Genomic DNA, 14,820 nt, shown 5'->3' on the forward strand with positions numbered 1-14,820 from the left:
CTCGTTTCCTTTGAGATTTTCACGTGCCAAAAAGACAGCACTCGGATGCTCTGCATTACAGGTGAGAGTCAACAGGTACTCTGCAGTTGGAGACTTGGAGCCAATCCGAATCGTCCGATTGAAATCTCGAGGCTTGCTCAGATCAAGAGCTACACATTACAACAGTACAAGTGCCGTTCAAACTATCAGTTTGCACATTCAGGAAATCAAGGTTTAACCAGTACGTTTAATTTGACTTTGCTGTTTTCAGAAGTCAGTATAGTGTGCACTCTTAACTCATGACGACAATGAGATAGCAGTACTTCAATTATCTCAAAGGATTGCGTGGTACAAAAAAACACTCACACAACTTATACATCTGCATGCAACATTGATAATTGGTCGCGGCTCTTGCAACAAAGGGACCGGGACGACAAAAACAAAACAAAATTACAGAGAAGTCGACACACTCAAACATCACTAGGGGGACTGCAGAGGCCGTGGAGGGAGGGAAGAACTCGATCCTTCAACCTCCTCCTCATCTTCTGACACCGCCTCTCGCAAAAGCCCGGATGCAATGCAAGCACACACCTTAACGCTGCAGCTGTAATTTAGGAGTAGTTCACCAGGGAGCGGTACGTGGCGCCGGGGTTCCAGCCGGCGGGGATGACGTTGTTGGCGACGAGCACCTTGCCGGAGTCGGAGGTGAGGCGGAGCGAGAAGGGCGCCTTGAGCGCCTTGCCGGTGTTGGAGTTGTAGCGCCACAGCGCGCCCCAGTTCTGCACCATCGGCGTCCAGGTGCCGCAACCGGCCTCCATCAGGTCCACGGCGCTGAGGTCGCCGTCGCCGTCCTCGAACTCCACCAGCACCTCGAAGTAGAATGGGTTGGAGCCCTGGTCCACCCTGAAGGCGATGTTCACGCCGCTGTACTTGCACGGCACCCTGCGGCAAATTAAACGAAGGAAATTATGACCAAGATTCATGCAGCATTACTCTGACTCTGCACTTCTCGGTGCCTACCTCTTGTACTGGACCTTTAGGATACCGGCGGCGCGAAGCTTGTCGGCCATGCCGGGCTTCGCCATGGCGCCCATGGAGGTGCCGCTCATGTCGAAGTGAGCCGCCTCGGCAAGGCAGACACCGCCGGGGCACTCGTCGGTGATGACCACGGTGGCCGGCTGGCCGGAGCATGCCGCGTTGCCGTCGCATTTAACCTGCGTTGCGCGCGCGCGACATGAACGCATTCAGTTAGCACCGGCTTGCGCGCGCCGACCACTCTGCACCATTAGTACACTGCTACAGCACAGGAGCCAGGCCGTACGGCCATGACCATGGTCACCCGGCAAATGTTTGTTATGCTGACCTCGTAGCAAGCGCCACAGCCCTTGCCTCCCTTGAACAGCGACGGGCTACCGGCGGCGATCATCGACGAGAAGGGGCGTTGCCCGACGGCGGTCTGGTAGCCGCACGCGCCGCCTGCCCATGCAAATTAAATTTGGCGATAGCATGTCAACGCAACGTGCAATGCACAGTAGTACAGTTCTAGCTAGTAGTACATGCTAACCGACAGACAATAAAATTAGCAACGGCTCGGCTAACTAACCGTCACTGCCGTCGCCGTCGGGTGCGCCGTAGTACGTCGCGCCGGCGGACAACCAGCCGCCGGAGCCGTAGGCGTCGGACATCGAGGGTGTGGCAGTGTGGTTGCTGCTGCTGCGGGCCCTGACTGCCGGCTTGTGTCTCGGCCTGTGCTTGTTCGGCTTGGCGAGCTTGCGGGAGCAAGCAATGGGGCTCACTAGAAGCAAGAGCACGACTAGTGCGACGAACAGGAAGGTGCAGGACTTCGCCATTGCTGGTAGCTCGGAAGACGTCTGTGAGATAGAGATGAGCTTAGCTCGAGGGTTTTTGGTGAGTTGCAGGGAGTGGCCACGAGTGGGGTATTTATAGGGACTTGGGAACGAAGACGTACGTGGGAGGGGGGAAAAAAGAATCCGGCCGGACGAATTATTGGGGGAGAACGTGACCAGTTGTTGTTGGAGGAGAAATAGAGGAGAGACTAAAAATAATTATTAAACTGCAGACTTCAGTACCTACCAAATAATGCCGGGAGATACAATAATGTAATTCGCACCATGCAATGCACGAAGTACAATTGGAGAATGCCATTACAAAATGTACGAATGGAAAACACACATGTTTTGAGGAACATAAATATGATCATGTGAACTCTGCAGGCTTTTTTTATATATAACAAAACTCTGCAGGCTTTTTTTTATATATAACAAAACTCTGCAGGTTGGATACTTGTAGAGGTGTGGCACTTGGGCTCGCGTGCTTCTTCGTGCCGCTCTGAATAATGAATAATGGCTTCTAGGCACGTGAAGTATATGGGGTCGTGCTGATATATATAGTATGGTAAATCTTTTGCTTCAATCCAACAATGTCTCATGAGATGTAATCTTTTTCTTCTCTGTCATTTGCACCTTGTAATTTGGCTACAAACCTAACTGTTTAGGGTCCCAGGCCCTCCACCTATCGGGATCACTCCTGGTATATGTGGTAATCTAAATCATGCGGTGCTGGCACGTCTTTGTATTATGCTGACTCAAACACGATTATCAAAATGTCATTTTTTTAGTTTTTATTATCCTCTAGTGATGTAAAAAAAAATATTTTATATGAATCATTTTCATGAAAGTTTCATTGATTCTATAATCCAATTAAGAATTTGATAAGAGGTAGTATAGTAAATACTTGAAAATTACGTTATGACATCATAGATGTCATTACGTGCATTTTGTACCATGCCGATCCAAACATGCCTAAAATGACTTCTCATACTTGTAAGCAAACCTTCTTCACTTCTTGCTAGTACTATTGAATTAGCTAGTATCCATGTTCGACTAGGTAGGTATTATGTACTCTTTTCACTTCAAATTATAAATCTTTTTACCTTTTTTAGATACATAGTTTTTACAGGTTCACCTAGATATACATTGTCTAGATACATAATAAAAACTATAAATCTAAAAAGTCAAAATGTTTTACATTTTAGAGTGAGAAAGTACGCCCATAGTAACTTTGATGCCTAAGAATGGCCTAATGGGCAACTCTACAACACACAGAGGAATCGAAGCTAGTGAAGCCAAAAAAAATAATGGCTTCACCTGCGTAGTTCATTTTAAGGTGAGAGATAGAAAAAATATCTCACATTACTACAGTGCACGAAGGAGTTAAAGTCGGAGCCTTCCAGAGCTCTACCAAACGGGATCTCAATAGCTAATTTGAACGGTGAACAATGTGGTATCAAAATATCAATTTCATATGGACTGTAAAATATGTTGGTCCAATCTTTTGTTGGTGTCCATACGTAGTAGGTGTGGATCAGTATGTGACTATGTTCACAGGTGTCAAGCCCATATGAGTGTCATTATTTACGAATACATGAAGTTTAGGCCTTGTTTACTTGCAAAATATTTTGGAAAATGTAAATAGTACCAATTTCGTTTGTATTTGACAAATATTGTCCAATCATGGACTAACTAGGCTCAAAAGATTCATCTCGTCAATTCCGACCAAACTGTGTAATTAGTTTTTATTTTTGTCTATATTTAATACTTCATGCATACGTCTAAAGATTTGATGTGACGGAGAATTTGAAAAATTTTGTAAAATTGTTTGGGAACTAAACAAGGCCTTATGTAGAGGGGTTGAGGGGAATATGACTGAAATGTGATTTTAGTTTACTGTTGACTCTACATTTCTTGATCTACACAAACCTAGCCTAACTCAGTTGGTTAGGTTTCTTATGGGGTGAAAATCTACTCATCAGGATTTAAGTTTTTGATTTCCTCTAGGTTTTAACAGTAATTGTGTGTTCAGTGGTAGGTGATGTTCTTGTCGACAGCGAGATGGCTATATACATAGTGACTTCGTTAATCTCGACATGTGTCGACATAGTCTTCGGACGTGGTTATAGAGGTAGGGTTTATGTGCGTGTTGTAAGCTTTTGCGTCTGTACCTGTGTAATTTAGAAAAAAAAAATTGATCTCCAAAGAATGATAGACGACTCATAATCTTTATGTTGAAAATTCATGAGATAATAATCTAATTATAAAGATTGTTGTACAATAGAATGGCAGGTGAAGTGTTAAATCACAATAAAGCAACGAAGTAGCAGTTGGTCGGAGCGTGATTTGAGGAGGAATTTGACGAAAGGTTATCGCATGATTATTTCTAATTAAGAGCCTGTTAGGTTCTCTTTGTTAAATTTTAGTTAGCTAAAATTATTTTAGCTACTCTTAGATGACTAATAGAACTAAACTTTTTTAGCTCCTTTTAGTCAATGTGTTTAAAACTTTAGTTACTAAAATGATTAAAGTTTAGCTAATTAAAATTTAGTAGGGAGAACCAAACATGGCCTAACACCAAGCTGAAGCTGACCTCCCTCCCTGGTCCCTGGACTGGAGCCGGAGGTGTCGCATGTTCTCCAGCGGAGATGAAATCTCACGAGGCATGCACTCATCACCCGTTAGTTAGGATCACGCAGATCAAACAAGAACTTTCAGGCCATCGATCAAAGGTTGGCCTGTTCATCATTCTGTCGTCCTTCAACCTGAATGAATACTTTCATTACCACCGAAGCTTTCCTGTCATGTTCATGCATGCAGAGTCCGATCGTCGGCCGAAATGTGCCGACCATTTCTTCCGCCAGCAGTGACCAGCACAGAGAGAGTGTTTGTATAGCTTGCAACTCTGCACTCTGCCGACGGTTTATAACTAACCGGAGCTGACAATTTTGAAGTAGCTTGCACCATGTGATCGGTCGATGCCACGACCGAACAAGCTTTATCGTGGCAAAATGAAATGCAAATAGTACAATCATACAAAGAAAGTACCAGGCTTGCTTTGCAGTTACAGACCTTTTGCGATGTTCAGGAGGGAATGCATGCCTGAGACTGAGACTCTGAGAGCCGTGCATCTCAGAGCCCCGGCTGCAGCCTGCACTGCACATCAAAGCTTCTAGTGTGCTCAGCAACCACCATATCATGTACGGAGTATAACTTTAAGGAATCGCGCGCGAAAGTATAATCGGATACGCCTAATGATCGACATCTTTCAAATTCTTAGTGGTTGAAGTGACCCCACTGGCACATGCGTACACGGGCCCTGCATCCGCCTGTGGATCAGATTCGGTGGGTGAAGTGTGTGATTACAATGTACTCCCACCGTCCCAAAATAAGTGTCGTTTGCGCTTCCCGAAAAATAACTTCAACTAAATATATAATAAAAAATATTAATATTTATAGTACATAATTAGTATCATTGGAAAGATCTTTAAGTCTAGTTTTTTAACAAATTTATTTAGAGATATAAATATTGCACATATTTTTTACAAATTGAGTCAAAGTTATGGCACGAAAACCCAAAACGACACTCTTTTTGGGACGGAGGGAGTACAGCTCTGTACATTAAATTTCGAGTTGAGACAACTCTGACCGAACAGGTAGCACAAATTTTGGACAATTTTGACGGTGGACCACGACATCGTCTATGGTTATTACCCCTCGATTGGAAATTTTGGACATTATTATATACAAAAGAAAACAGTGACTGTTTGGACAGCGCGGTGCAAAATTTTGTACTGAAAGAATTTAGAGCCAAGGTAATGGGGTCGTTCTCTTTTTCATACAATCATGTAGCTTTTCTCTTATAAGCAAAGGTAGAATTATGCTTGTTTCGGATCATAATTTATGTTTTGTTTATAGTAAAACAGTAAGCATGAGGCCTTAATTTGGTTTAGTTAAAAGAAAGGAACAACTACAGTACCCGAGGCCCAAACCATAGCTTATGTGAGGGCTTCTTTGATCTATCTGGTGAAAAAGTTAGCTAGCTAATAGTTAATAGCTATTCATTGTGATCGCTTTGATCCACCTGCTAATAGATAGGCAGCGAGTTGAAGGTGCATATAAAATATTTGCACCTATTAGCAACTTTAAACTTGCTAATGAAACTGATAGTTAGCAGCCCTCCAGCTAATAATTAGCAACTATATTACACTAGTACTAATTTTAGATGGTAGTTCATAATGCTAATGGATGCAAATAGGCCTTGACACAAGTAGCAAAACATGAGGCAACGTGACCTGAAAAGAGTACTCCATATTTACTAAAATATAAGTGCATTTTTTTAGGGACTCCACTTATGAAGTTGTGCCAAACGGGATCTATGTCAAGCTTTAAGAGTTAAGGCCGGTTGGGATCCATTAACTCTAAGAATTAGCTAACTACTCCTTTCATCTATGAAAGAATCAATTTCTAAAGTTGTCCTAAGTCAAATTTTTGAAATTTGACAAAATTTCTAGAAAAAAATACTAAGATTTATATTACCAAATTACTATCATTAGATTTATCATAGAATATATTTTTATAAAATGCACATTTATGTCATAGATATGGTTACTATTTTCTATAAAATTAGTCAAACTTAAAAATGTTTGAATGACATAGATTCTAGGAATTGATTCTTTCGTGGATAGAGGGAGTAATAGCTAATAGTTGCTATTTTTAGCTAGCTAATTTTTGGATCTTGAGTTGAAGGTGCATATGAACTATTAGCACCTACTCCTTCCGTTCCAAATTATAAGTCGCTTTGTCTTTTGTTATTCATCTATTTTGTTATGTATCTAGACATATTATTATGTCTAAATGCATAGCAAAATGAGTGTACCAAAAAAGTCCAAGTGACTTATAATTTGGAACGGAAGGAGTATTAACAACTCCAAAGTAGCTAATTGAATTAATAGTTAGCAACCCTCTAGCTAATAGTTAGCAGGTTAATCTGTACTATACTCCTATAGCTGGAGATAGCGCCTCCTCTCACAGATCACTGTTCGTACAAATCCATTAAGGAACAGTGAACCTGTTAACAGAACAGTACAAATCCGTTAAGGAACAGTACAGCCCGTTAAGAAACACGTTGATAGAACAGTACAAATCCATTAAGGAACAGTACAACCCATTAAGGAATAGTACTACAGTTACACCTGTTACTAAATATTTATGGATTCCGAACATAACGGGTTAAAAAAAACCGTTTACTGCTCCGTGCGAAAGCACGGGGGCACCTGCTAGTTAGTAGATATGTTTGGATCTATAAGCACTAATTTTGGCTGTTGACTTTTAGATCTTGTTTATATCCATTAGCACTGAAAGTGAGTAGCTAAAAAGTATTAGTGGGCCCAAACAGACATACTAATTATTAGTTGGAGGGCTGTTAACTATTAGTTAGGTTTAGAGTTGCTAATATATATGCTAATAGTTTATATTCACCTTCGACCTACTATCCAGTCATTTATTAGCAGGTGGGATTAGCAACTACTAGCTATTAACTGGATAAATTTTTGTGCTAATAAATCCAAACTTTAATGGATTCAAACATACCGGTACAGTAGTCATGCATCGGCTGTATGATTCTCTGGATCGCTCTGAGGAACACGCGTGTGATAGCAAAAAGGCAGTGCGAACATGAACCCATCCTCCGGCGCCCGGCCGGCCTGAATCGTGGAACCGGGGCACCCGCCGATCCCGACGCCGGGACACGAAGCACGACGCGTAGTTTCCCACCGAAATCTGCTGCAACCTGCAAAGATACTTCAGCCCTTCGTCCTTCGTGAACTCGTGTCCGCGCACCGCGCGCCGCAACGGGCGAAAGTTATTCATCAATTCCCGTCCTTGCTGCGGCTGCGGTTCCACGCCTCTTGCCTCTTGCCTCTTGCCGTCGTCTGCTTGCCCCGGGATCGGAAGTCGGAACTGGCTGGGCCTTGTTCGCCGTGGACAAACACCTCACGCAGTCACGTCCGTCCGACTTGCTGTTGGTGGGCGTGGGGGTGCCTGGGCCTTCCGCCAATAATTAATTATGAAAACGAAACGATTAGATGAACGAACTGCAGTTTCGTGAGCCGAGTGCTATCTATGCGCACAGGCCTATGAAACCACAATTCCATTGTTACGGTCGTTCACTAGTTTTGGATCTAGCGAACGATACATGCCGGCCTCCCACCCTTCTTCCCCCTCCTCCCACTTTTTTTTTCTGCTTGACGTCATCGTGAAAAAAGCAAAATATTTATTTCAAATTACTATAACTTTTAAATGATGCATCTATTTTTAATTCCGTCTACACCGGTGTGTTCAACGCGACGAGGCGAACAAAACTAGACCCCACTTCTGTATGTTTCGAAGATTTTTATTTTTCTAGTAGCAATTTATGTATATTAACTTATAATATATAAATTATATTGCTAACTTATTCTGCTAAGTTATGTTGCTAACCTATTCTGCTAAGTTGTATTGTATAACTTCTGTTTGTGTATAATAACTGCGTAACTTTCTATATACACTAGTGTTGTGTAACTTATGTACATAAGTTGTATTGTGTAAATTATGTCTCCCTCTATTTCAAATTATAAAATATTTTGATATTTCTACATATATTGAATTTGTTATGTGTATACATATATAGTTGTGTCTAGATAAAATATAATTTGAAATAGTGGGAGTAAACTTATGTACATAAGTTATATAGTATAACTTTTTTGAGAACGACTAAGTTAGTAATGTTGAGTTATTCCTCAAACTTATGTTGTCTAGAAGCACCGCTAAGTTAGTACTGTTAAGTTTATCATGAAAGTTATGCTTTTTAATTTCGTTTTATAAGTTATGAGCACATGCTCCTTAAAAAAATAAAAAAATATTAAAGAACATGTGATCTAGCAAAAGAAAGTGAAAAGAGAATCGAATGTCTTAAAAGAGAAATAGAAATGATTCTTGTTCTGTCTAAAAATAAAAAGTAACATACGTACTTTCCAAAAAAGAAAAGAAAATGGCTGTCGGAAATTGACCGCTAGTTTCGTTTCGGCTGAACGTTCCTAGAATAGTGGCGTCGCTATGAAACACGGTTCCATATGCCAAGTGCCGAGTGGTTTTGTTTAATCGAAAGTTCTGTCCTCAAGTTATTGTGTGTTCCAAGTCGATCGGTCGACATGTTCCCATGCATGCATTATATTTCGTCAATCAATCAAAAAAAAATGACATGTTTCCGAATCCCTATATATCCCTGGGTGCCTTGGCGTTGATGAGAGTATATTTTATAGAGACTGGAATTCAGATTGGAAGTGTGAAAGGCGTTGATGTTCTGGGACATATATTACATAGATTCTAAAACATGTTTTATTTAAACAATAATAATTTATACAAACAGGGAGAGTTTCGATTTTATATTATTCCTCCGGTACTCGACAGTCGACAACTAGCCACATGCAGGCAGTTCCATAGTTCAGGTTTTGTTTAGTTCACCCAAAAAAACCAAAAACTTTTCAAGATTTTTCGTCACCTCGAATCTTGCGGCATATTCATGAAACATTAAATATATATATAATACAAAAACTAATTGCACAGTTTGTCTGTAAATGACGAGATGAATCTTTTAAGTCTAATTACTTTATGATTGAACAATGTTTGTTAAATAAAAACGAAATGCTACAGTATCAAAATAAAAAAAAATCTAAACAAGACCTCAACCGAGAGGGGGGAATATTCCATATTCCTCACATTCTCAATTTGCCTACAAACCGTGTACTGTAGCATCCTATTACCAGCTACTGTAGCCTGTAGCCACGTTGAACGCATTCCATTTCAGAAGCAGTTCTACCTCAGATCAGACTCTGTGGGTCTAGGAACCTTCCTATACCTTGTGCACCATAGTAGACATCATCCTCTTGTTTGGGGCTTTACTTTTTTTTCTTGCAACGAATACATATTGTGCCAATTTCCATTAGTACGTGCATGAAGAAGAGGTTGTTTGGGTTGTAAGTTTCCAACCCTAATGATTTTTCTTAGATTTGCACCGAACACTAATGATTTAGTATAAGGCGAACCCAATAATTTAGATTGCACTAGTAGGCAAGCCAGGGACCCAGGGTCTCCACATCTTATAATAACAGAAAAAACACATCAAAACATCATCCATCAGCATTACTTTTTTTTTTCTGTTTTCTACACCATCGGCCTCATAGTTTTGTCCAATTTCAAATCTCTTTTTACCCTTCACTACTTGATCAATGGAATCTCTATTTACAACGAAAACAAAAAAGCTCATACCTTTAACTTCACCTACCGTATCTCTCTTATTGTTTCTTTATTTGGGGGGGGGGGGGGGGGCGGACGGATGGGGTACAATATTTTTTTTTGGACCACTGTCTTTTTTCATTCAATGAAATATAATTACAAATGCTATCAAGGGGCCCCAAAAACCAAACATGTTCACCTATTGGTAAATTTACAGAGCTTCTAGCTAGCTAGATGTGCATCAATATTTGAACTCTGTCCTTTGAAGATGAAATTAATTATTGAAAAGTTCTTCATTCTCTAGACTTTATTTTCAGGCGATGGTGCCACACACTACTGTCTTTCTAGACTTTAATATTCTCCATTCTAGATGGGTATAGTATTATTTACGGGAATTTTTTTTATTTAAGTAGCTCCCTGGCCCAAACCCCACCGGCCCACCACCACCTAACCAAAATAAACGGAGGCCGTGAGCTAGTGCAGCCTGGCCCGGTTGCATCTCTGCTGGCAGAGGAATGCGTGTTGAGTGGAGCGTAGCATCTGCGCGGGCCGAGTGCACCCCTAGCCCGTGCGGAGTTAGAACGAACCATCCGGCCCATCTCCAAGCAGAGGTGGGCTGGCCGTCCCGCCGTGTGCGTGGAGTAGCACTAGAGAACTCGTCGCGCACGTCTTCCATCACATGATTCACGAGTTCGTGACGCACGTCGGCCAAACCTGCCAAGGCGAAGGCGTATGTATCAAACACCGACCGACGGAAACACACGTCGTCGGGAAGCGAGGAACACCGCCCGCGACGCAATACGATACCATGTTGTTGGATCCGCTTAGCATTCTGTGGGCGCGCGCGAGAGCATCAGCTCCGGTGGATGACGCTACCAAACTTGGTAAGCCGCACTCTTCTTCCCTCGAAAGGCGGCACGGCGCACGCACGAAGAAGCGGCGTGTGGGCGCGTGGCTTGCGCACGCCTGACAGCGAAATCAACCCAGCGATCAACACACAGAACACATCGCTTCCAAGTTCCAATCCAGCTTAAGTCACAAAAAAAAAAAGTTCCAATAATCCAGCTTTTATTTATATATATATTCAACACAAACACGCCATTCCGGGGATACACGGTGACTGTCACGCACGCAACAGTACACAGTAGCGTCGTCGTCGGCCGGTGTAGGCACGCACAGCTAGCTCGAATCATAAACCAAGCCAAGCGCCACGCCGTCCCGGCGGGCGCGCGCGCGCGTGCACCCGGACGTACGATGCATCCGGGTCACGGTTAATTAGTTGTTGAAGTTGACGACCGAGCGGTACGTGGCGCCGGGCGACCACCCCGCGGGGATGACGTTGGTGGCCACGACCGTCCTGCCGGAGCCGGAGGTGAGGCGGACGGAGAAGGGCGCCTGCAGGGCGGCGCCGGAGTTGTACCTCCACACGGCGCCCCACGACCGCTGCATCGGCGCCCACGCCGCGCCGCCGCGCTGCATGAGCTCCACGGACCTCAGCTCGCCGTCGCCGGACTCGTACTCGATCAGCACCGCCAAGTAGTTCGCGTTCGACCCGCCGTCCACCTTGAACGCGATGTCCATCCCGTTCCAGTTGCACGGCACCCTGCACGTACGCACGCCAGCGGACGGTCATGCATGGACATGGACATGGGCGGCACGAAACGACAAGTTGCGAGGAACAGACACTCTTCTCGTCTATCACTATATAGTACATTGACCAAGGAGAAAACAGACACGAGAAATGTTTGTACGTACGTGCACCCTGCATGCGTCACGGTCACGCGGCGTTGCTCTACGTGCGTTGGAGGCTGCATGCAGCCTAATGTACTCCAACGGCATACTACGCGGTACACCACACCGAAAGCGAGTATATGAACGTACGACACGGCACAAGTACGTACTACACTCCTACGCGGCACGTGCACGCGGCGCGCTGCGAGAGCTTACGTACCGAGTGTACTGGATCTTGAGGAGTCCGGCGCTGCGGAGCTGGTCGGCCTGGCCGGGCTTCGCCAGGGCTCCGAACGCCGTGCCGCTCAGGTCGAAGTGCACGGGCTCGGCCAGGCACGCGCCGCCGGGGCACTCGTCGGTCAGGACCACCGTCACCGGGCTGCCGGAGCACGACGCGTGACCGGTGCATTTCACCTGCAGAATTTATAGTTGCTCCAAACGCGGCGCCGGTGTCATTTATTAAGTAGGAGGAAGTGGCATAGTATTACGAGCTAGCCACTCTCTTAAAGAAACGGTCGCACGAATAACCGAACTACGTTACCTGATAGCAGGAGCCGCAGCCCTCGCCGTTCTGGAAGATGGACGGGCTGCCGGCGGCGATCATGGACGAGAACGGCGGCTGGTCGACGGCGTTCTGGTACCCGCACGCACCACCTACACGAAAAAACGACGTACACGTATAACCACCGGATCCCCGGAAGGCGGCATTTGTTACGGATTCCTTTTGTTTTGCATGCAGGTGGAATGGAAAATTTGTTAAAGTTCACGCGCGTCGCGCGTGCATGTGTATCTGTACTTACCGTCGCTCCCAGCGCCGGTGGGTGCGCCGTACCACGTCGCGCCGGCGTCGCCGGACCAGGCGGAGAGCCTGCGGTGGAGCTCGACGGGCGCGCCAGGGCGGAGGAGGCAGGCGAGAGCCGCCAAGGCCACAAAGCGACACAGGACCATCTTGGTAGCCATGGCAACAAAGGAAGAGGACAAGCCAAGCCAAGCCGAGCAGTGCTGTGCTTTGTGGAGTGGTGTTTGTGTGCTACCAAGTGTGCCCGTGCCGTCTTTTTATAGCCGGCAGATCACTAGGTAGGTGGCAGGTGCACGGCACCGAGTTCGTAATTGTCTGCTTTTGCAGTGTGCTGACCGTGGATCTACACGGCCCAAATTCCTTGAAAATTAAAAATCTTTCCATCCAAAAAAAAACAAATACTGCTCCGTTCCAAATTAAATCAATTTTGAATATTGTTTTAAGTCGTCTTTTAAAGTTTAACCAAAAGTACACCAGTACTTATAACACGAAATTAGTATTACTAGATATCATAAAATATAATTTTAGGAAGTAAGTCAAATTTAAAGTAGTTTGACTTATTAGATGGATTCAAGGAATTAATTTATTTTAGGATGGAGGTAATTAATACTGTTACTTTATATGTATAAGGCCTTATTTACTTCCACCCAAAAATCCAAAAAAAACGAATCTTTTGAGCCTAGTTAGTCTATAGTTAGACAATAATTACCACAAATAAACGATAGTGCTACAGTGTCGCGAAATTTTTTCCTTCGGGAACTAAACAAGGCCTAAGTCAAACTTTCTATCTTTGACCATTAATAGCAATAAAATAAAATATAAATTAGATATAAAATACCAGTAATAGCAGTATCTATAAAATTTAATGTCTTAGGATACGGCTTGTTGGATGGGAGGATTTTATATAAATTGAAGGAATCCAATTCCTACGTTCTACTTACATCACATAGTGTTTGGAATCAAATTTTCCTTTCCTATAGAAAGGCTTGATTTTTTTAAAGAAAAATGTAGGAAATAAACAGCCGTTTCAAGCTCTTGGAAAAGCTTCCTACATATGAATAGAGGGATGAGCATGTGCTTATGCACTAGTACAATAGAGGAATAAACATGTTCTTAAATTCCTGTATTCCACACACCCATTTCTAAAATTTATGTGTTTGCCAATCCACTATTTTTTTTACCTATACTCATTTTCTACTCCTGAGAACTGTTTTTTCTTGCATTCCTATGTTCCAAACATGCCTTAAACATATGAACCTACATTTATAACTCTGTCCACAAACACTAAGACCCTTTAGGACAATGATTTTTTTTCATGTGTTTATTTGTTTTTGCTGTGAAAAATAAAATCTTATCGGATTGTTATAGTGGGTTAACTGACTTCCAAAGGGCTCTAAATGGCTTCCCAGTTTTGAGTCAAATCAAAAGAAGAAGAAAGGGAAAAAACATTCAGTAATGCATCAAAAGATCCCCGTAATGCAATTAAATTCTGCCTACTCTATGAAGCATTGTTGTTGTTGTTGTTGTTGTTGTTGTTGTTTTGTACTCCCTCCATCCCAAATCGTAAGTCATTCCAAAAATCTTGGAGAGTCAAAATATTTTCACGTTTGACCAAAATTATAGAAAAAAATACTAAGATTTGTAACGTAAAGTGAATATACTATGAAAATATAATTAAGAAAGAATCTAATGATACTTAGTTAGTACCATAATAATAATAATAATTTTATAAGATAAATTTGGTCAAACTTATAAAAGTTCGTCTCTCCAGGATTCTTGAAATGACCTACAATTTGAGATGGAGGAAGTATTATACTACTGTACAGCATTGTGCCTAATCAGCTGTCTGCGTACTTTCATAGCGGCTACGAGTACTCCTGAATCGAAGACAGCAGTCTCCTCGAGCCAGAACGATCCTGATCCTGCCACATCCCAGCCGGCGTACCTCCGATCGATCGAGGCGGCGACGCAACTGGCAAGTAAAACCTTCACGACAGTCAGTAGCACTACTCGTAGTATTTCGGTCAAGAGGGAGGGAAGGGACCCCTACGAGGCTACGACTACGGACGAGCCAAGTCACTGAGATTGAAGAAGGTTTTCAACCCTTGGGCACCGTGAATCCAATCCCTCCTCGTGACGCAGCGGCACACAAGCCGTGAATTCTGGGCCGCTCTGCCGGCCCGGCGT

At 43.4% G+C, this 14,820-nt stretch overlaps 2 protein-coding genes across 2 annotated transcripts; both read right to left on the reverse strand.

Moving 5' to 3' along the window:
- On the reverse strand, window positions 204–1,892 carry LOC8076229 (expansin-B11). Its single transcript, XM_002454487.2, has 4 exons — window positions 1,583–1,892; window positions 1,343–1,455; window positions 1,000–1,193; window positions 204–921 (listed from the first exon to the last, which is right to left on the reverse strand). The coding sequence occupies exons 1-4, from the start codon at window positions 1,827–1,829 to the stop codon at window positions 591–593; spliced, it is 885 nt and encodes a 294-aa protein (XP_002454532.1). The 5' UTR covers window positions 1,830–1,892; the 3' UTR covers window positions 204–590.
- LOC8073952 (expansin-B15) lies at window positions 11,150–12,857 on the reverse strand. Its single transcript, XM_002454488.2, has 4 exons — window positions 12,635–12,857; window positions 12,376–12,488; window positions 12,055–12,248; window positions 11,150–11,706 (listed from the first exon to the last, which is right to left on the reverse strand). The coding sequence occupies exons 1-4, from the start codon at window positions 12,792–12,794 to the stop codon at window positions 11,379–11,381; spliced, it is 795 nt and encodes a 264-aa protein (XP_002454533.1). The 5' UTR covers window positions 12,795–12,857; the 3' UTR covers window positions 11,150–11,378.

Source organism: Sorghum bicolor, chromosome 4 (assembly GCF_000003195.3).
Source record: "Sorghum bicolor cultivar BTx623 chromosome 4, Sorghum_bicolor_NCBIv3, whole genome shotgun sequence".
Taxonomy (NCBI): Eukaryota; Viridiplantae; Streptophyta; class Magnoliopsida; order Poales; family Poaceae; genus Sorghum; species Sorghum bicolor.

Excerpts from the sequence above, each read along its gene's own strand:
- LOC8073952 (XM_002454488.2), bottom strand. The coding sequence starts at position 12,794 with ATGGCTACCAAGATGGTCCTGTGTCGCTTTGTGGCCTTGGCGGCTCTC. Across the intron at positions 12,489-12,634 it reads CACCGGCGCTGGGAGCGACG|GTGGTGCGTGCGGGTACCAG; the intron begins GTAAGTACAGAT and ends TTTTTCGTGTAG. Across the intron at positions 12,249-12,375 it reads GCTGCGGCTCCTGCTATCAG|GTGAAATGCACCGGTCACGC; the intron begins GTAACGTAGTTC and ends TAAATTCTGCAG.
- LOC8076229 (XM_002454487.2), bottom strand. The coding sequence starts at position 1,829 with ATGGCGAAGTCCTGCACCTTCCTGTTCGTCGCACTAGTCGTGCTCTTG. Across the intron at positions 1,194-1,342 it reads GCTGTGGCGCTTGCTACGAG|GTTAAATGCGACGGCAACGC; the intron begins GTCAGCATAACA and ends CGCGCAACGCAG. Across the intron at positions 922-999 it reads CTAAAGGTCCAGTACAAGAG|GGTGCCGTGCAAGTACAGCG; the intron begins GTAGGCACCGAG and ends AATTTGCCGCAG.